This window comes from Ictidomys tridecemlineatus, chromosome 3, assembly GCF_052094955.1.
Source record: "Ictidomys tridecemlineatus isolate mIctTri1 chromosome 3, mIctTri1.hap1, whole genome shotgun sequence".
In the NCBI taxonomy this organism is placed as follows: domain Eukaryota; kingdom Metazoa; phylum Chordata; class Mammalia; order Rodentia; family Sciuridae; genus Ictidomys; species Ictidomys tridecemlineatus.
This window is the reverse complement of record NC_135479.1, coordinates 862,028-883,224: the sequence shown is the minus strand read 5'-3', so window position 1 is coordinate 883,224 and position 21,197 is coordinate 862,028. Positions and strand designations below refer to the sequence as shown.

At 56.6% G+C, this 21,197-nt stretch overlaps 1 protein-coding gene across 5 annotated transcripts in view; it reads right to left on the bottom strand.

The window, feature by feature from the left end:
* The window catches only part of Ccdc57 (coiled-coil domain containing 57), a 101,518-nt gene that overhangs the window by 71,968 nt on the left and 8,353 nt on the right, over positions 1-21,197 (bottom strand). For 3 of the 5 annotated variants that reach the window (XR_013435769.1, XR_013435772.1, XM_078041363.1), the window contains exons 2-3: positions 4,203-4,617; positions 2,987-3,095 (exon numbers count right to left, since the gene is read on the bottom strand). Coding sequence is in view for 1 of the 5 variants with exons in the window: in XM_078041363.1 (XP_077897489.1) it covers positions 2,987-3,095; positions 4,203-4,617 (524 nt within the window). In the remaining 4 variants the exon portion in view is untranslated. Of the gene's footprint in view, positions 1-2,986; positions 3,096-4,202; positions 4,618-14,236; positions 14,395-21,197 lie in introns of those variants that run through there. The other 2 variants (XR_013435770.1, XR_013435771.1) reach the window with 2 other exon arrangements.

The window sequence follows — 21,197 nt, the reverse complement described above, 5'->3', positions numbered from 1 at the left end:
CCCTCCTGCTCCTGTCCCCTGTTCATTTTGCCAACATGTGTGACCAGCCAGAGGGTCTTCTCCAGAGGCCAGAGTCAGGCCGTGGAGCCTGCAACCACGTAAGTCACCAGCCCAGGGACCTCATCTCCTCACCCATCACCCAGCACCAGGCACTCAGAAGGTCAGAGCAGGCACTCAGACACTGTGACGCGGCTGGGACGGCACTGGGTGTAGATGGAGCACTAGCTGCTCAGGGACTGAGAATGAGAGCACAGGGACCCTCCAGGGCCGGCCCACCGAGCCCTTCCTGAGGACCTCCGGCTCCCACCAAACTCAGTGCCCTGGAGGGAGGGTTCTGAGGAAGCCTGGGCCGGTGTGCTCCCACCCTGTAGGCACCCTCAGCCCTGGCGGGCAGGATGCACATGACCACCTGGTGACGCAGGGGCAACCCCGAGTGTACATGAGCCATGCCACGGCCAGGAAACAGACCTAGCTCCTGCAGGGCCCACACACGGGGCCACATCTGCACAAACAGGCTGGGGCCACTAGGGGGCAGGAGACCCACACCACTGTGCCTCCCTGGCCCAGACAGACCACAGCCAGGCTCCCCTGTGGGCCACCCAGCCCACCTCAAGCTTCTCCCTGCCCGGTCCTCTCCCGGGACGCCACACCAGCCTGTCTGACCAGGCTCTGGCACCCCCACTCAGCCCAACTTGTGCGACGGCCCCTGGTTTCCCCTGTTGGTGCACCCTGCCCTTGCAGCACGGCCCCATCCCCTGGGCCCTCCCAGCACCCCACCAGCTACTTCTGCCGCAGCCTGCTGTCCTTGAGCTGGGCGACTCACACTGCTCTGCTCAAACCAGCAGTTTCTCAGGTCATCCTCACATAGGCCTGCGGCCTGCAGGCCTGCCTCCACCTCTGTGCTCCTGGGCTTGACCGCTCCCTTCGAGGTCCCAGCTTGGAGCACCTGCCTCCCTCCCCCCCCAGCCACCCTGCAGCTCTCAGGGGGCCTTTCTGACTGCCCTGTTCAGAAGTTGTGTGCCACCCCACCTTGGCACTCCTGAGCCTTCCCTCTGTCCGCAGCAGGCAATGCTGTTGGCCAGGCCAGGACTACTGATGCTGCAGAGGCTCAGGGGTCACCTACACTTCAGTGTCAGCCTGCTCTGTGAAAACAGGTGAGTCCAGGCACGTCCAGGGGTTCACACTCAACTCCAGAACATGGGAGACCTCCAGGCATGTAGTTTGTGTTTAAAAACAAAAAAAAGCTTGTTTTTTTTTTTTTTTAAGAGAGAGAGATGAGATGAGAGAGAGAATTTTTTAATATTTATTTTTTAGTTTTCGGCGGACACAACATCTTTGTTTGAATGTGGTGCTGAGGATCGAACCCGGGCCACACGCATGCCAGACGAGTGCGCTACCACTTGAGCCACATCCCCAGCCCCCAAAAAAGCTTGTTGTGTGAATGAATAAATCAGTGATCGTCTGGTGCCCCCTCCAGTGGCTCCCCGCCTGCGACTGACCAACGGGCCAAGACTTCCTTCCTCCAGAGACGGCAGCTTGCATGCACGACCCAGGTGACAGGCCTCCCGGTACCACCACCTCACTTCAGAGTGCAGGACAAGAACCATCATCCTCACTGGATAAATTCCACCCTGACCCACCCATGACCACACCAAGACCTTCTGAGTCAGAGACAGCACGGCAGGCTGGCCAGCAGGGAGACCCCCACTTGAGAGTGGAGACTGACGGTGGGACGTCGTCACAGACCACCCCAGAGCCACCCTGGGCTGATACCACCAGGAGAGACCCCCTGCACATGTCAGCGCGTCCCCTTTTCCTGCTTCCAGGGACGGGCTGCCACCTCAAGGGACAGGAACTATGTAGGGGTCTGTAAGAGGCCACCAGAACGTGCCCTGCTTGGCCTAAGCATTTCTTCTGCAGGTGGGCAGCCTGGAAAGCCAAATGCCAGGGGCCAGCGCCCGCCTGCCCGCCTGCCCGCCCGCCTGCCCGTGGGAACCAGCCCTGGGTGGAGCTTCTTTGGAGGTGCCTGTGGCCCCACTGAGGAACCCTGTCACTCACAAGTCACAACCCGTCTTCTCTTGACCACACATTTCAGGCCTCCTACCTGAGGGCACGTGGCTCTCCAGAGCTCCAGCCACCGTCCCCTCCCTGAAGACGCACTGTTCCAGGGCCTGCACCTCTGAACTGCAGGGGCCTGGGGGGCACGCCAAGCTGCCCCTTCCCAGGTGGAGGCTGGTCGCTGCGTCTGGCTTCCCCCACATCCAAGGAAGAGGCAGAGGCCCAGTGCACCTCCTCGGATCTGAGGCCACCTGCTCCCCATTGGAAGTGTCACTCTGGCCCACTTACTGAGCAGCCAGAGCAGGAGAAGGCTCTGAACAAGAGAGGTGGCTCTGCCACCTGGGCCTAGTGTCCAGCCCTCGCCCTGGGGCCTGAGGGGCGTGGCAGACACGGGTGCTGCCAGGGCTTTGGCAGCCTCTGCCTTGAGGGCTGGGGCATGAGGCCTGCTGCCATCCACAGACGACCGCTCTCCTTGTGAGAGCTCTTGGCTTGCTACTGTGATCACAGAGCTGAACACACGAACTGGGTGGGGGTCACTGACCTCAGAGCCATAAGGCTTGGCCTGGGCATTAACAGACCATCATCAAACAGAAATGGTGTCCACAGGTCAGGCCCCACAAGCTGAAGACACAGGGCAGTTATGGGAAGGAGCGGCCCAAACGCCCATGGCTCCCACGTCTGAGCCCTGCCTTCTCTCTCCCAGCCTGTACCTATGGCTCAGCACTTGACCCAGAAAAGGATGGCTTGCCCCTGGTCAATAGATGGTCTGCACGACTGAAAGTGGACAGCTGCCGCATAAGGACATCTCTGGAATGTCCGTGGAGGACAGTGGTCAAGGGGAATCCTCCAGTGGGCAGAACAAGGCTCTCTGCCTGGGAACCCTGTGCAACCCAGGTTGGCAGCGGGCAGCGGGGGCAGCAGGCACTACCTGTCTCTGCAGAGCGAGCTCGCCGTCCAGTTCCTCGAGCTTCCTCTCCAGCCTCCACTTGAGATTCTCATACTGCTCCCGCTGGTGGCTGATCTCGCCGTTCTTGTCACTGTGGTAACCAGACACAGCACTGAGAGACCACACCACACATGCTCACAGGCACCCCTGCGCACGCAGCTGGTGCTTCACATTTGCACAGGGATACAGTGGGCAGAGGTAGCAGGACCTCTACTCCACCTGGCCAGGTGACCGCCAGCAAGAGAGAAAGCAAAACATGGAAACCCCAAATCCCTTGACTTCCAGGACTCAGGCAAGGTCTTTGTCAACAGTGGCCGACACCGCCAGGCACGGTGGCCACGCCTGCAATCCCAGTGGCTCGAGAGGCTGAGGCAGGAGGGTTATAAGCTCAAAGCCAGCCTCAGCAAAAGCGAGGCACTAAGCAACTCAGTGAGACCTGCCTCTAAATAAAACACAAAACAGGGCTGGGGGTGTGGCTCGGTGGTCCAGTGCCCCTGAGCTCAATCCCTGGTACCAAAACCGACGCCCCCCCCCAAAAAAAACCCCAACAAAACGAGTAGAGGCCTAGGGACCTGCGGGACAGTGACCAGGCCTACCACTCATGCTAGTGGGACACCAGGGTGGGAAGAGCAGCGTGACCTGGGACTGGAGTCCCAGCTCTGGAGGGACACGTCACTGAAGAGCAGAGCACTTCTACCCATTCATTCCATTCGTTTCTAGTGTGAGAATTAAACCAAGGGGCACTTCACCCCTGGGCCACACCCCAGCTTTTGTTTTTTATGTTTCATTCTGAGACAGGGTCTTGCTAAGTTGCCCAGGTGGCCCCAAGCCTGGGAGCCTCCTGCCTCAGCCTCCTGAGTTGCCGGGGTCACAGCGTGTGCCACTGCGCCCAGCAGCTCCTTGAGTTTTGAAATTAATAGATGTTCCACATTAATCACAAACTTAAATGATGTATTAAAATAATATTGATCTCTAATTAGTGAATCAAATTCTAAATATTTAAACCAGATCCTGGGTAACTTCAGAGCCTCGTGAAAACCCAGAAAGAGGCCTTCCAGGCCCTGTCCTACCTGCCTTTGCGCATCATGCACTGGCCACCGAGGCCCGAGCCCTGAACCGGGGTCTCAGCTCGGGGCGGGGTGTGAGCGGGTGGAGCGGGGCTCACAGCTCGGGGCACCTCGGGCAGAGCAGGGCTCACCTGTGGACGCGCTCCAGCTCCTGGTGGTGCTCCTGTGCCCTCCGCTGCTGCTGCTGCTGCAGCTCCTCCATGCGCCTGGCCTCTCTGGCCAGCTCCTGCTTCAGCCTGGCCACCTCCACCTTCAGCTCGCTCACCTCTGCCTGCCGGGCCTCCTCCTGCCCCCTGGCCTGGGCAAACGCCGCATCGTAGTGCTCCAGCTCCAGGTCCCGCTCCTCCAGCACCCGCAGGTTGTAAAGGAAGTCCTCCTGCAGGCGACGCAGCTTCCCCTGGGCCTCTTCCAGCTGCTTCTGTGCATCCTGCAGAGCTGCCTCCTGCATCTGGGTGTGATGGGCCTGCAGCACCCGCCACTCCTCCTCCTTGCGGCTCAGCATCTCGCTCAGGGTCTTCTCTGAGCACAACGGCAGCATGACAGCAGCTGCAGCAAAGAGAAGGAGCAGGGCCCGTGAGCCATAAGGGACTCAGCCTTCCTTCCCCGATGCCCACTCTGCTCCCCGAGCCACGGTCAGCGCAGTCAAACGAAGCTCTGGGTCAGGCACTAGCTGTCTGATCATGCACAGGTTCTGAAGCAAGGGAGCGCTGGACTTAGACATCAAGGACCGGTGTGTCCTGCAGCCTGGGCTTCTATCCTCCCGTCCCTATAACAGGGGTGAGGCAGTAAACCCAGAAGAGGAAGAGGGAGGAAAGTTGGGAATCTCAAGGTTTGCACACCCCCGAGAGCAGGGCTCTTAGGAGCTCCACGGAGTGTGCACTTCCCTTGTCTGTGGAGAGATGGGCTGCAGCGACTTTAGCACCAGCTCCCTGCCCGACCTGTGCTCTGTTCCTGGAGTCAAACTCGCTCCTGGGGGCCTGAGCCGCATGGTAGTGAATCTCTGTTCTTTTATTTCCTATCCAAAAAGTGGCCTGACATTTTGATAAAACAAGAAATAAAATGCTGGAAAAAAATGATGCAAAGAAAGAAAAGAGGCCAGGTGTGGTGGCACACACCTGTAATCCCAGAGGCTCAGGAGGCCGAAGCAGGAGGATGGAAAGTTCCAAGTCAGCCTCAATGAGGCCCTACTTCTTTTTTCTTTTACACACATGAATAGCATATCATTTTGTTGTTGTTGTTGCTTTTAGATATACATGACAGTTAAGTGTAGTGAGACACTATATCTAAATAAAAAATTTTAAAAGGGCTGGGCATGTGGCTCAGCGGCTAAGTGCCCCTGGGTTCAATCCCTGGTACCAAAAAAATAAAATAAAAAGGTACATGCTATAGGAGTCCATTTTGTTTTTGTGACAAGGTCTTGCTAGGTTACCTGGCCTAGCAGGAAACATCCGATTTTTTAAAATACTAGATTCAACAACATAAAACTATTTTGCCAAACTGCTACCAAGTTCCTAAAACCCTCTTCCTCTCGTCTCTGTACCTGCCAAGGACCTGCTACCACATTCACCCTGAGGGCCTGCTCCTGGGCAGGGCACCTGGAGACACCCCGCACCCAGCAGACAGGAGTGGCTTCTGACACACCAACTGCTGAGCGTGGGACTTCCTGGTTTGACTCCCATTGCTGTGAGGCCACTTACAGGAAAGGACCCAGGACCCAGGTCCTCAGCACCCCACCTGGGTACCATGGCTGGGTGTGCAGGCAGGGTGCAGAGCTCTGGTGCACACGGCGGTGACCGCGCCTGATTTGAGGGACCTCTCACTGCAGAAGCGCCAGCAGAGGAAGGTGACTGGCAGTCTCAAAGAGTGCGAGAGCCAGCTTCTTAAAAAACCCTGCCTCGGGTCATCTCAGCTAAGTGATGCAGGACTATTCACAGAAGCCTTCCTGGTCAGGCAGGGCAGCGAGCCAGAGGAGCACAGGAGAGTGGGAGAGCCTGGCAACCCAGGCCAGTGCCTCCCGCTGCCTGGGGCAAGTAAAGCTGACATTCAGACACAAACCCCAACGGGCTGGGGCTGGGGGTGGAGCGCTCGCCTGGCATGTGTGAGGCACTGGGTTCGAGCCTCAGCTCCGCATGTAAATAAACGAATAGAATCAAGGTCCATACATCTAAAATAAATTAAAACAGACAGACAAACAGCCACCAGAGAACCTCAGGGTGGTATGTGTGGACACGGACTCCAGCACTCTCAGGCCAGAAGGGAGCTGGAAATCAGCACAAATATGACGTTTAGAGACACGAAGTTCATTTCACGCTGAGGTCACAGGTCACAAGAACAGACAACAAGATCAGTAACACGTCTGGCTGCGGCCGATTTTTTAAAATATTAGATTCAACAACATAAAACTACTTTGCCAAACTGCTACCAAGTCTCTAAAACCCTCTTCCTCTCGTCTCTGTACCTGCCAAGGACCTGCTACCACCTTCACCCTGAGGGCCTGAGGGTGGCAGGGACCTGGAGACTCTTCCGCACCCACCATCGGGATTGATCCAACAAGGGCTTTATCAATTGCACCGAGGACATGGGGGTGCCCGTGGACAGTGGGAACGCCTGGGCTCCTCCGAGCTCAGCACCAGTGTTTAGGGCGGCAAGTCAGAAAGGGAACACTTGGCGGAGACCCAGGAGCCGGAAAGCCACACGACATCAGGTGTCCAATCATACACCCTCTGAAGGCCGTGGAGACCACCTACTGTCCTCCTGCACCTGTCATGAGAAAGAAGAAGGGCAATTCTCCGCCACGCGTTCAGAACTGGAGACTTTTTGTGGAGGTCCCCCTTGTAACCGAAGAGCCACAAAGGGCAGCTGAAGAGCTTTCCCTGGAGTGGACATAGTAAGAGACGATGTAGGGCTGTGAGCCCGGGTCCCTGCAGTGACGGCTCAACCTGGGTGGCAGCAGTGGAGTGGTCAGGGATGTGGGGGCTGCACGGCATCCTCACTGTCCTCCTAGACAGGGGTCCCTGGCACCCGGGGGGCAGACAGGAACTAGTGGCGCCAGGCCTTCAGGGTCCTGAGCGGAGAGCCCTGTCTGGACACACGCCCAGCTGCATTCTCTTCTGGTGTGCGCACAGGGGCCTGCAGGGCCTCCAAGTGCTTCCAGTCCAGGGGAGGACAGGCACGGGCACTTCCGGCCTGGTGGGATGTGGACCGGGTGTCGCTGTGGGAGCAAAACGAGGGCCCAGCCCATCTAGGGCCCCTTTGCAGGAGAGAGAGCCAGCTGCGCAGAGGAGAGGGCTCAGGGCCCAGGAAGGGTGAGTGCGGGCGACACGGACCCGGAGCGCCTCAGGGGTCTGGAGAGGTGCTTTCCCACCCAGGCTGGGCAGCCGGGGCAGCCCTCACTCACAGGCACAGCCCACAGCTGTCACATCACAGCAGCCTCCCTGCGCTGCAGAGCTGCCAGGCACCCGCCCAGCGCAGCTCCTGGGACCCTACCGACCCCCTGAGCACCACCCACCCTCCGCCTTCCTCCGCCTCTCAGTTCCCCTGGCCTGTCCAAGGGCTTGGTCATCCCGCTGCACTTACCACACCCACACCTCAGCCTCCACTCTTCTGGCACAGACCTAAACGGGCCATTCACCTTTTTTGGCTACCAAAGGGATCTTTTAAAAACACACCTACCCGGGGCTTCCCACCCACCCCGGGGCTCTGCCCACACTACCACACTCCCTCAGAGCCTAAGCAGAGCCAGGACAGCTCCCACTGCATCTGAGCTGCAGCTGCCCTCAGCCGCATGGCCACTGCCTCACTGGGACCCTGGCCTTCCAACCTGGACCAGTGTAGCCAGCAGCCCTGGCTGGCCAGTCTGCCCAGCTCCGCCTGGTGACAGTTCTGCGGAGCACGTGTGCAGGGCCAGTGCAGGAGTCCAGCAGCACAGGCACAGGAGGGGGTGGATCACAGTCCCCCGAGTCATCCCACAGCACCACGACTCAGACTGAGGCCTCACCTCCTAAGGACCACCCGAGGCGCCCTGTCCTGGGCCAGGCTCCTGTCAGGCTCCTCAATTCAACCTCATGTGGCCACCCACAGAAGCCACTCCTCCAGTATGGACACCAGGTCATGGTATCCCGTTCTGCTGGGCCTCTGCCAAGGCTCCTGGCTATCTTCTAACCAAATCCAATCTCCTTGGTACAGCATACAAAGACCCGAGGGCAGTCCTGCCTGCCTGGTCAGCTCTGCTCCCAGCAAGCCCAGGGCTTACATTTTTATTCTGTACTCAGGTTGCTCTGGCTAAAAGGCCCTGGGTCCCCTTACTGGGGAGACTCCTTCCCATGAGGTCTCCTCAACTCACTGGGGCCAGGCCAAGCCGGCAGCACTGGCCCCATTCTTCCCTCTGCCCTGTGTGGTCTCCAGGACTCTGTGACCCACACAGAGGAGCAGCTCAATAAGTACTGCCAGGGACTGGCCTGGGGCTCAGTGGTAGAGCGCTTGCCTGGCATGTGTGAGGCACTGGGTTCGATCCTCGGCACCACCTATAAATAAATTAAGGTCTATCAACAACTAATAAAATATTTAAAAAAAAATAAGTACTGCCAGTGGCATCATCTTGCCCCGGGCGTCTGCAGGCCACAGGAGAGTGCAATCCACCGGTAAGAAGCCAGCTTCTGCCAGCCCCATCAACCAGCTGCCCTAGACCCCGAGCTCAGGGCCCAAGTGCAAGAAGCCGATGTGCAGTGCTTCTTCCTCCTGACCCATCAGACAGCCTGCCCTGCTTCTGTGCAGTCATCTCCAAAGGAGAGCCCTAGGCCCAGGCTGAAATGAACTGGCTTCAAACATCACCCATTCAGTTTGGATCCAGCAGATGTTCCCAGAACGCACTTGGTTTTCAATAGGGACTACACAGAGTTTCTGGGGAACTAAAGAAGAAACCTCCAGAGACGAGGAACCCCTGTCAACTGGACTTCACCGGTGGTGCACCTGCTCTTAGAACCAGTGGGGTCAGAGGCAAACACACAGCACCTGCATCTCACGGCTTTGGTTTTTCTCATTTTTAAAACACTAAGCCTTTTTCTTTCTGTACTGAGATTGAATCCAGAAGTGCTCGACCACTGAGCTACATCCTCAATCCTTTGAAAATCTTATTACATTTTGAGACAGGGCCTCACTAAGTTGCAGAGGCTGGCCTGGAACTTGCGAACCTCCAGAGCGCCCGGCCTAAAACAAATGTGCTTCTGAACCCTCTTTAATTTAATTGGAATGTTGTAAGTATTCCTGTTGAGTCTGAAAAGCTCTTAGAAACTTCTGGCTTTACGGGCTGGGGATGTGGCGCGGGTGGTGGCGCGCTCGCCTGGCATGCGTGCAGCCCGGGTTCGATCCTCAGCAGCACCACATACCAACAAAGATGTTGTGTCCGCCGAGAACTAAGAAAAAATAAATAAATGTTAAGATTCTCTCTCTCTCTCTCTGTCCCCCCCCCTCACTCTCTCTTTAAAAAAAAAAAAAAAGAAACTTCTGGCTTTAGGAAGATGGAAATAATTCTTTGTGAAAACCATGACTTCTCACACATGGGAAACTTGCAGGCCCTAAGATGATGTGTAGGCAACTGAGGCCCCATTTGCAAGATAAGCCTCCTTAGCAAATACAGCAAAGAAAATCTCAGTCCAGTCACCCCTAGGCTGGCACCTGCCCTAGCATCAAGATGATGCCACTAACAGTGGAGTGGCATGAGCAATAGCCCCAGAACTCTCCAACCCCAGGGAGGTCCCTGGCAGGGCCAGGTGGGCTGTCCCTGAGCCTGGAGTTTCATCAGAGGCCAGGAGAGCCAACACAGCACATGGGAGCAACACAGGAAGAGGCTTGATGGTTGGCTCTTCCAGGTAGCAAGAGTCTACGGGACAGCGCCATGTAAGTCATCACGGGGCCAAAATCACCAGCAGGGCAGGGCGTGGGACCCAGGGCCGAGCGCCTCTTTTATTTATTTTTGCAGCACTAGACATGAAATCCAGGGCCTTACATTTGCTCTACCAATGAGCTACATCCCCAGCCTTTTTAAAAAACTGTATTTGGAGACAAGGTGTCTTGCTAAGTCACCAAGGATGGCTTTGAACTCAAGATCCTCCAAGCTGCTGGGACTGCAGGCGCGACCACCACACCTGGCTGCCAAGCGCCTCTTGACAACTGGCACCGTGCTCTTTATGGAGGAATCTGGAAGGCCGCAGAGGCTGCCATGATGAAGGCTGGGTCCCCAGGGCAGCAGTGTTCAGAAGTGGGGATTTGGTAGGTACTGGATCTTGAGGCTCTGATCACTGGATTAATCCACTGATGGATTCATAGATGAACAGGCTGCTGGGAGGTGGAAGAAACTGGGAAGTAGGGTCCAGTTGGAGGAATTAGGTCCCTGGGGCTGAGGATGTGCCCTTCAGGGGGATACTTGGGTCCCAGTCCCTTCCTCTCCCTCTCTGCTCCACCACATGCCCCCTCTGTGGGTTCTGCCTCATCACAGTGGAGCCAGTCCACCAGTACCGACACCGCTGAAACCACCAATGCTAACAGTTCCCCCTCTGATTTCTCTCACGTATTCTTCACAATAATGGAAAGCGAACATGATTCTTGAGAGGAGAGGGTTCAAGGCAAAGAGTGCATCCCAGGTTTATCTGGAAAGGAGCTGTCTGGGAGATCAAGACCATTCCCAGTACAATGTGCTGGTAGGACCTGCCTTGCTTGGTGCTGCCCCCGTCTCTCCAGCAAACTCACTGCAGCTACCGCACCTGGTTAAAGGGAGGAACTTTCAATCCTCTGGTCCTTTTACAAGACTACCAGACCACCAGTCAGAGGCACCTAGCCTGCCCGAACTGCAGATTTAAAAGAGAACTAATCACCCTCTGTTCAGCTGGCTGAGAGTGTGCAGCAGTTTTCTTGGGATAAACATTTTGATAAGTGCTTATTTAAGAAGTACTGCATGGGGCTGGGGTTGTGGCTCAGTGGTAGAGTGCTTGCCTAGCACATGTGAGGCCCTGGGTTTGATCTTTAGCACTACATAAAAATAAATAAAATAAAAAGTATTGTGCCCAACTACAATTAAAAAAAGAAAAAAGAAAGAAAAGAAACACTCCATGAACCCAACAAAACATATGCAGTTGCAGATTCTAAAATTTAAACAAGAGGATAATTTGCAAAGTTAAAGTGAGCCATTAGATGCTTATGAATAAGCAATTGGGCAGACACCAGGGCAGTGGTTTCCTTCTACATCCTGCCTCTGAAGAACTGCAGCTCAGACACATTTGACTCTCCACTCAGCCACCAACAAGAAAAGTTGCCCACCTCCAATGCAGAAGGGCCCAAATCTATCTCAAGTGAGGAATATTGTTGACTTGTTGTCCTGGGAATGCACCCAACGACCTTCAACAATAGCATCTTAGAAGACTTGAAGGCAGTCAGGTGTGGCTCGCTCTGTCTGCTGGGGACAGGGAACCCACAACTGGCACTTAGAATCCAACATGGGCTGCATGAACTGGTCAGTGCAGCTACTGTTTAATTGGGTACGCAGAACAAAAATTATGAACCTGCGACCCAAACTTTTTTTTTTTTTGCCAATGTGTAGCCACAACCCTTTTTAAAACCTGAAATGAGGGCTGAGATTGTGGCTCAGTGGTAACGCACTTGCCTAGCATGGGTGACGCACTGGGTTCGATTCTCAGCACCACATATAAATAAATTAAAAATAAAATAAAGGTCCATCAACAACTAAAAAATATTTAATAAATAAATAATAAATAGAACCTGAAATGAGGGACTAGCAGTAAATGAATCTTCACTTTATCACTGCACCTACTAGAGGAGGATTACCACTCCTGTGAAGGGCATGCTGCACTGTTTTCTTTGAATCTATATTTGCCAGAAAAGAAAAAGTGAGTAAATGAGAAATAAAATGAAAAAGAAGTTGAAGGGGCTGGGGCTGGGGCTCAGCGGCAGAGCACTTTCCTAGAAGGTGTGAGGCACTGGGTTCCATCCTCAGCACCACATAAAAATAAAGACATGCTGTACAAAGCAAGGAGGAGGAGGAGGAGGAGGAGGAGGAGGAGGAAGAGGAAGGGGGGAGGAGGAGGAGGAGGAGGAGGAAGGGGAGGAGGAGGAGGAGAAGGAGGAGGAGGAGGAGGAAGGGGAGGAGAAGGAGGAGGAGGAGGAGGAGGAGGAAGGGGAGGAGAAGAAGAAGAGGTAGAAGAAGCTGAATCTTGGAGTTAAGAACTTAATACTATATGGGCTTTTAGAACCACATAAATATTTCATGTAACAAAAAAAACATGAAACTTAAAATCTGTATAGCTTTTAAATGAAATAGAAACAAGCAAATCTAACATTATTAAAATTAAATAATGCAAACTATAAAACAACTTTGGAAAAAATATTTTGATTATATCTTCTATATTTTGGCTATACATTTCATAAAAATGAAAACTGCACACAAATGTTATATTCTATAGTAAGTAGCTCTGGTTTTCACAGGAATATGGATTAGCAATTCTGAAACTACTTTCTGTATATCCCAGGACTGAATAAATCAGTAAGTATATTAAGAAAAAAGGAACCAAACTGTGAGAGTTAAGGAGAAGCAGAATGAGTCCTGTGGTAACAAACTAGCATCAGCGGGAACTCAGTTCTCAGTACACACAGAGACCCATGCACATACCAAATGGAGCCAGGGATCCCTACAGAAATCATGCACTCTGAGCTACATCAAGGACACAGGATGAGCCTGAGACAGCCTGTGATGCCAGAAATTTCAGGAAGCGCTCCAAGATTTGGGGACATGCTCTATGGACACAGAAGCCACAGAAGGGGTTTCTAAAGCCTCAATCTAGAATAAATGCCAGCAATAGATTATAATCCATGAAACAAAAACAAAATAAAAACATCCATCCTAACATCAAAAATAATGAAATAAGCAGAAAAAATACAAAAAGGGAAGTTTCTTTCTTATAGAATCTCAACTAATAAATGCAGAAGCAAGAAATTAAAAAATTAACTGTCGGACTGAAGTTGTTGGCTCAGTGGTAGAGCGCTTGCCTAGCATATGTGAGGTACTGGGTTCCATTCTCAGCAACACATAAAAAAATAAACATATTGTGTCCATGTAGGACTTAAACTTTTAAAATTAGTTTTCAAATGCCACATTAATAATTATTTCAGGTCTGAGGCTGCCAGAAGTAGAAGAGCAAACACATTTCTACACTCGGGCGGCTCCTGACTCTCCCCAGCTCCAGGAGGGCAGTGTGGGCAGGTACTCCATCTCTGCCATCTTGGATCAGGGACCCTGTAGCTGCAGTGAAAAAAATCCAAGGGAAAACTCTGGAATAACAGTGGCTCTTCAGAGTGACCAGGAAACCTAGCGTTTCCTGCAGAGTTTAACAGAAATTTCTTGGATGTGAAGTGTGCCTCAGGGTAAGAAAGAAGACTCTAGGGTCATCCCTGTGTGGATGCCACTGGCCTCCCACCTCCCCAGGACCAGTCCCAGCCTGCCACTGAGGTCCTCCGGAGGACATACTGAGGTGCCTCCCCCCGTGGTCCTCAGGGAGGACTCTCCTCCCCCCCCCCCCGTCCTCGGGGAGGACTCTCCCCCCGCGGTCCTCAGGGAGGACCCTCCAGTGCCTACGTGAACCCTGTGGGTGGGGATGGCAAGTGCAGGTGCCCTAACACCGCAGCCGGATCAACCTCTCCTCACTCTGATCCAGATCCTACATAAAGACGCGGCCACTGGCTGGGAACCGTGTGGGAAGGCGGAGGAGCGGTGCGCCTCTGTGAGCTCCGAGGCGCTGCTTTCCCTGCCCCAAGTAGCAGAGGGCGCCGTGTAAAGGACACCAGTCGCCCAGGACACTCGCAGCGCTGAAGTCAGGAACCCCAGCTCGCAGCGTCCCCGCAGGAGGCACCGACAACACAAAGTCCCTGCCCACCAGGAACCGGGCAGCCCGGCACCACAGGCTGTCCGCTGGGCACCCCGGAGGCGGGGAACCTACCAGCCCGGCGGGCACCTAGAGCCCCTGCCGGGAGGAACCCGCCACCCCCACCCGGCGGGGACGCACCACCCGGTGGGGAGTCTCTCGCCCAAGCGCGGCCCGAGCTCCCCCAGGGAAAACCCGGCGGCCCCGCGCCGCTCTCCCGCCGGCCGGCCGCAACTTACTCCAGGCTCACCCGCCCTCGCCGCGCTTCGTGCAGGCCGCCGCACTCCGCCGCACCCCGGGACCCGCGCTCCAGATCTCCCGCTCGGCGTCTTCCGGGCGGGCTGCGTCGCCATAGCGACCCGAGTCCGTCGGCCGCGGTCCGGGTGCGCTGGATGCGGCGCTCGGGTCCCGCCGGCCGGAAACGGGAGCCGCGGCGCCGGGTTCCGGTCTTCATTCGCTCGGCCCTCCGCGAGGGCGCAGAGGGGAGCGGAGCCTGGGGGCGACAGTGGACGCGACCCCCAGGTGGGGGGATCAGTGCGCCAGGGCTCGCACCGTAGTCCCCGGCTTCCTCACCCAGCGGGGGGCGTCTGAGGACCGCCAGAGCCGGCTCTCCCGCCAGGGGTCGAGGGTCCGAAGGGGGGATTGGTGGCTTGGGTGGCTTGGGCTGCCGCGGACGCGGAGCTCGGGGCGGCCGGGGCTGCCGGGGACGCGTGAGGGCGGTGGGGAGCCTCGGGCTGCACACGGGGACTGCACATGGTGGGGTAGGGAGCCTTGGGCTCCCGTGGAGGGCCAGGGCGGACAGCACCGGACAGGGCTGTCGGGAGCCAGGAGGCTGCACGTGGGGACCCGCGGAAAGAGGGCGGGTTAAGGCCCGTTCCCCTCCTGCCTGGGGGAGGAGCACACGAAGCCCTCCCCGAAGGGCTGCCTGGACAGATGCCCCAGGTATTGGCAGAGTGTCCCCCAGGTTCTTGGTGCCTGGGGGCTGGGTTGGAGAACTGGGGATGGAGTAGGCGTTGGGTTAGTGGGAAGAGCCCAGACCCAGGGCTCGTGGCAGGCTCCTGCCCATCACATGTCGATCCTGTCATCCCAGGTTTCACCTTCCCCAATCATTCAAATCCTCCAAAGGTGTATCTGTTCTCCTTATCCTTCTACAGGTGGGTACACTGGGTCCTGGCCCTGAGACAGAGCCAGCTCTTTTGCATAGGGCAACATGGGTGTCATCCCTACATGGCACCTGCATCCCATAGCCCTCCCCCCACCCTCCATTAGGTGCTTTCCCCCCTTGCTGTCCCCATTCTCTGGGCTCATACATGGGGCCCTAGCTGGGACCCCTCTCTGGCTCCTCTGCTCTAACCCTTATCCTTCTGTCCTTACCCTCTGCTTCTCCCTGTGTCTGTCTCTGGCTAGATTAGAGCTTGTTCTGTTGGGAGGCAGGGCCCTGCAGGGGTTGTGCGGCCCAGGGGTCAGCTCCAGGACTAGATGCATTCACAAAGATGCCCACACCCCCTGCCTCTGCCGGATCTAGCCCTGCTCCTGGGTGCTTCCGTTGGGGGTGGCAGGTTGAGTTGGAGCCTCCATGTCCATGAAAGTTGAGGGGAGCCTGCCTGAGCTGGGTGGCTGAGGAGGTGCTGCACCACCCAGGAGGTGGTGTGCGTGTCTCGGTTTCCTCACCTATAAAGTGGGCATCTACCAGAAACCATGTGCCATGGACCACATAGTGTCCCCCAAAAGTTATATGTTGAAGGGGATGGGGTTGTGGCTCAGTGGCAGAGCACTTGCCTAGCATGTGTGAGGCACTGGGTTTGATCCTCAGCACCACATGAAAATAAAATTTATTTAAGTAAAATTTTAACAACTAAAATTGTCACATTCTCAGCGACAAAAACAGGTCACTCCAGGGGAACTGGGCCGTGTGAAATAACCACACAAGAGACAGAGATACCTTTTTCTTTGGGGGTCCTCTGACCTTAAGGGTCTGCAGAAAGAGAGAGAGAGAGCAGGTGCTGACCCCTTTTATTGAGGAGAAGCCATTCAAATGAGGCAGGGGGTCAGGTTTTAGGGAGATGAGTCCAGCTTCCTGATGTCCACTGTCAGCAGGTTGACTGACACCTGGGTAGGCCACACCCAAGGGCAGAGCAAGAGAAGGGGACACACAAAGGGGGTTTCCATGGAACATTCTATCCCAAACAGGGCAAGGGGTTAATATCACAAAGGAACAGGTGAGCACAGCTCCACCCATAGGGCTGCAGGAAGGCACACCCATGCATTAAGTCACTTTTTGTGACATTTTGCGACTTCCAAGATTGGGGCAGCCATCTAAGGCCACTTTGATGTGGCCAGATCACTTGGAAGTGACCAACAGAGCCTCAACTGATCAGGGAAGGAAAATGCTGGTCACTCAGTGTGAGGGCCTCCCACATAAATTTTTTTAAGAAAGTTCCATGTTGAAGCCATGACCCCAGTGGGACTGTATCAGGAGGTGGGGTCACAGGGAGAGACCCTGATCCAGGAGGACAGGACAGGCCTCCTGACAGAAGAGGAAGAGGCCACAGGAAGGACAGATGAGGCACAGGGAGGAGGTGCCATCTGCAGGCCGAGCAGAGAGGGCTCCAGACAAAGCAGCACTCCCTGCCCCTGCTCTCAGGGGCCCAGCTCCAGGACTGGGAAGTGTCTATCACAGGCAGCATGTGGCTAGGCAGCCTGAGCTGAGACATGGCATCATAGGCAGCCATGCCTGGAACTGTAGGGTGGACGATTTCAGCATCATTGTCCTTCCAGGGGCAGGAGTCGGGAGCCGAGGGGCCCACAGCCTGAGTTCTAATCCCAGAGCAACTCAGCCAGGACAGCTTGGGCTAAGGCCAGGCCTCCCTCGACCATCCTCCCCACCTAGGCAACCCCTGCACCCAAGTTCCCTCCAATACCAGCTTGAGGGTGTGTGGCACTCACCTGCCCACACCCTGTAGCCTCCAGGGACACCAAGCCTCTGCCCGTCAGCACCTCTTCAAGGCAGAGATTGTTCTTCACTTATTTATTTATTTATTCATTTATTGGTACCTAGGATTAAACTCAGGGGTGCTTCACCACTGAGCCACATCCCCAGGCCCCTTTTTATATTTTATTTAGAGACGGGGTCTTGCTGAGTTACTTAGCACCTTGATAAATTGCTGGGGCTGTCTTTGAATTTGTGACCCTCCTGCCTCAGCCTCCTAAGCCACTGGGATTCCAGGCCTGTACCACCACACCTGGCTGAGGCTGTTCTTTGTCCTTGACACCTCGGCCTGAAGAGGTCCTTCTTCAGCCCTCACACACCCACACCTCCCTCCCCAGCTGGGCTCTCCCTGAACACACCTCTTGGTGCTACTGGCCAGGATCTGGTTGACAAAGGCTGCATTTATCTCATCTGGAGCCCAGCACCATCAGGATCAAAGAAGAAAGGGACAGGACATGTATTGGGGTCCTGGGACTGCCATAACAAGGCCCCTGAACCTTTTTTTTTTTTTTTTTTTGGTACCAGGAATTGAATTAGCACTTGACCACTGAGCCACATCCCTAGCCCTATTTTGAATTTTTTTTAGAGACAGGGTCTCACTGAGTTTGTGCCTTGCCATTGCTGAGGCTGGCTTTGAACTGCACCCCTCCTGTCTCAGCCTCCTGAGCTGCTGGGATGACAGGTGTGCACCACTGGGCCTGGCCCCTGAACCATTTTTAATGGGTATTTATTTTGCAGAGTTCAGAAGGCCGGCAGGCCGGGCTCCCTCCAAGGGGTCCAGGAGAGGGTCCTCTGTCTCTTCTAGCTCCTGGGTCATGGCTATCCTTGGGTCCTCAGCTGCAGCCACCTCACTCTAACCTCTCTGTGGCTACTACGTGGCCTCCGTGGTCCTCTTCACACTCTGCTCTGCTCAGGACACCAGTTACGCCGGACCACCCTACACCATGATGATCCTATTTCCAAGTAAGGTCACATTTGAGGATTTGTGCCTGACTTGTGACTGCTTTCCCTGAGGTGACACTGGGACTACAGGCCACCCTCCATGGCCCTCATCACAGAGGCAAAAGCAGAGTGGCTCAGACTGAGGGTCGCTGCCTGGCCCAGTGAGTGGTGCAGCTGGGACCTGCCCCTCCCCACACTCCTGTGCACAGCTCCTGGGGCAGGTCCCAGTGGGGGCTGGCTGTCCTGCTCCTGGCAGTGTCCCTGGCTCCAGGGCCCTGTCCAGCCCAGCACCGAGGCAGGACACACGAAAGGCAGGCCTTAGTTGCAGGGTGGCATAAACAAGGGAGAGCAAGAGGCAGGCCAAACACCAGGCATGGGCCAGGGCTCTCAGGCCCCAAATACCAGCTGCTTACTGGCCACTGCAGCCCAGTCTTGCAGATGGACACTTATCAGAGAATGCCCCTGGGGTGCAGCTGATCCTGACTGACCCAGGACTCAGCACCTTCCTCTGGTTTTTGCTGTGGGCTGACCTCACCCCCAGGCTCCCCCAAGGTGGCCTCACCAAGGTCCAGAAAGCAGTGATCTGCTCAGAAGGTGGGGTGGGGGCTGCCTGGACACCAAGCTGCAAGGACCCGGGAAAGGCCCGAGACAGGCAGGCCGGCCTCCCAGGCCCTGGGGGCAGGAGTGAGCTGAGGGAGGAAAGGGGATGTGGGGTCGGCCGGGCTGACCCCTGTTCCCTGGGGCCAGTCCAGAAGGAACCAGGAGTGGGCACAGACATTTGGGCAAATTCCCTGCTGAGTCCCAGGGCAAGGGGAACTCAGTGGAAGAGCCATGATCTCATTCTGGTACATACTGTCACCTGCACTTTACAGACGGGGACAAAGACGTAGATCAGGTGAGGGGCCAGGGGAAGATGTCTGCCACATGTCCCCAACAGGTGACAGACTCCAGATGGCCAGCCAAATGGTATCTTGCCTCTGAAGGGCCAGGGCTGCCCAGGAACAGGGCCCTCAGCCTGGGTCTATGGGCCTGGAGGCTGGGGCCTCAGGAAGAGGCTCGGGAAAGGACAAGGAGGACTGGTCCTAGGCAGAGGGAACTGGGTAGCCCAATGCAGCATGAGAAACGGCCCAGTAGGAGCCTTGGGCGGTGGGCTACTTCCCAGAGGTCAGGAACTGGAAGCAGAGCCAGGTGCCCAGTGCCTACGGGCAGGATGGCAGTGTTCTCTGAGAAGCTGGCCATCTTGTTTCAAAAAGAGAATGACCATGGTGGTGGCATCCACCTGCCTCTGCTGTCCTGTCCAGTACACAGAGGGCAGCCTGAGCAGTAGATGACTTGTGATGAGGGGCATCTTGAGGGGCCTGTGGCCTTCTCACACTGCAGTCATATCCCTGGAGACCGTGAAGCCCACCCTCTTCAGGAATAAATGAGGAAACAGGACGGGAGCTGAGGGGCTCAGCGAGGCCCTTGCAGAACCAGGACTGGACTTTGCCCCCCCAGCTGCAGACGTCAGCCCACCAGCTGGCGTTGCTATCAGAGGCCCCCAGCCCCTGGCCCACCACCATGCCCGTGTGCCCCAGCGGTCCCCCGAGTTCTCATGCTGAGTCACAGGGAGCGCGCTGTGGTTCCAGGCCACCGGAAGGTTGAGCAAGGCCCAGCCCTTCCCTCAGCTGAGGATGGCGCTCAGCCCGTCCCTGGGCCTCACGGCCTCACAGCCAGGGCCTGGCCACTGTCCTTGCACCCTTGATTCTGGCCTGGCCAGGGCCATGGCCCTTCCAGAGAGGCTTCCCTGGCAGGGGCAGGACGGTTGTGACCTCTGTCCCCTGGCTTTGGGGCACTCTGGGCTGAGGTTCGAGGGGGCTATGATACCAGGTGACAGCTCCAGGTACACTGGGGAGCGAACCACGCTGAGCCCCGGTCACCGGAGGAGGAGAAATCAAGGAAGAAAGTGTGTCGGCTTCTGGGGTCAAAGGTCACAAGGTGCACAGAGCTCTGAGGTCTGGTGAGAGCTCGCGGGTCGGGCTAGATCAGGTGGACACCCACCAGAGGACACTGAACCATGTTCCAGGCCGAGGAAGAAGGGACAGAGGCCGAGCAGGCTGGACATGAACAAGACCAGTGATGACCACTAGAGAGGGGCTGGAGGCTCTGTCCGGCCTCTGAGTGGAAAAGGGGCCGTGGGGGCCAGGGGAGAATGAGAGCCAGCAGAACTAGGGGACAGGGCATTCCTGCAGGTTGCGCCCTCGCCTGCCTCGTGGGTGAGCACACCAGGGCAGCAGAGACTTCTGTGCCTGGGGGCCTGGCTGGGACCCAGGAGCCACAGGGCCAGCCACCAGCTTGACAGGGGGACTGAAGGACAGAGGGAACCCAGAAGGTGGGTGGAGGTGGGGACGGCCTCGCGTGGGCCCAGTAGGACCGAGGGGAGCCCCAGACACTGAGGGCTGCAGGTAAGAGTGTCTGGAAGACTGTGAGTGGAGGGGCCACCCCCGGGAAGTGTGGACCAGGCCCCCGGCAGGACTCAGGAGAGCTGGAAGTGCTCAGAGCTGCACAGGGAGAACAGGAGGGGCTGTGGGGACCAGCCCGCCCAGGAGTGCTCTGGGGCAGAGGCTGGCGCTGTAGAGGCCAGGACTAGAGGCCTAGCCTGGAGTGTGGGACGGGGACACGCCGACAAGGCGCCTCTGAGCTGGTGGGACTGAGGAAGGCCTTGGGCAGTGTTGGGCCCAGAGCCAGGCCCCCTCAGCCCCGCCTGGGCTGCCACCTCGGGCCAGGACTGGGGAAGCAGAGCACCACCCGCCGCTCTCTGCAGAGGACTGTCATCATCCACACTCTGCAGGAGACCAGGCAGCAGCAGAGGGGACAGGACATGGTGGCAGGGGCCAGGGGCCAGCTGAGGCTGGAAAAGCTGCGGCAGGGAAGTGCCCGCTCACTGTCCAGCCATGAAGTCTCAACCAGACTCATGCCCTCCCCAGGGTGACCTGGGGCCCAGATGGGCTCTAAGGAAGGGCAGGGGAAGCCTGATCATCCCCCACCACCGTCCCCAGCTCAGGGCAGGACAGGTGGAGTGCAGCAGCACACGAGGCCGGAGGGGCTGCCCGCCACAGCAAGAGGGGGCTCCCAGCAACTCCCGTCCAGCCTCCCCTCACTGGACCACCTGCCCAACCCAGTGCAGGGGCACAGGTGTCTCTCTCTGGCCAGGCCCAGCTGCCCCAGGCCGGGCTCCACTGCAGCTGGGGCTTGGAGGCCCCTACCCTTGCTGAGGAGGGTTGGACGCC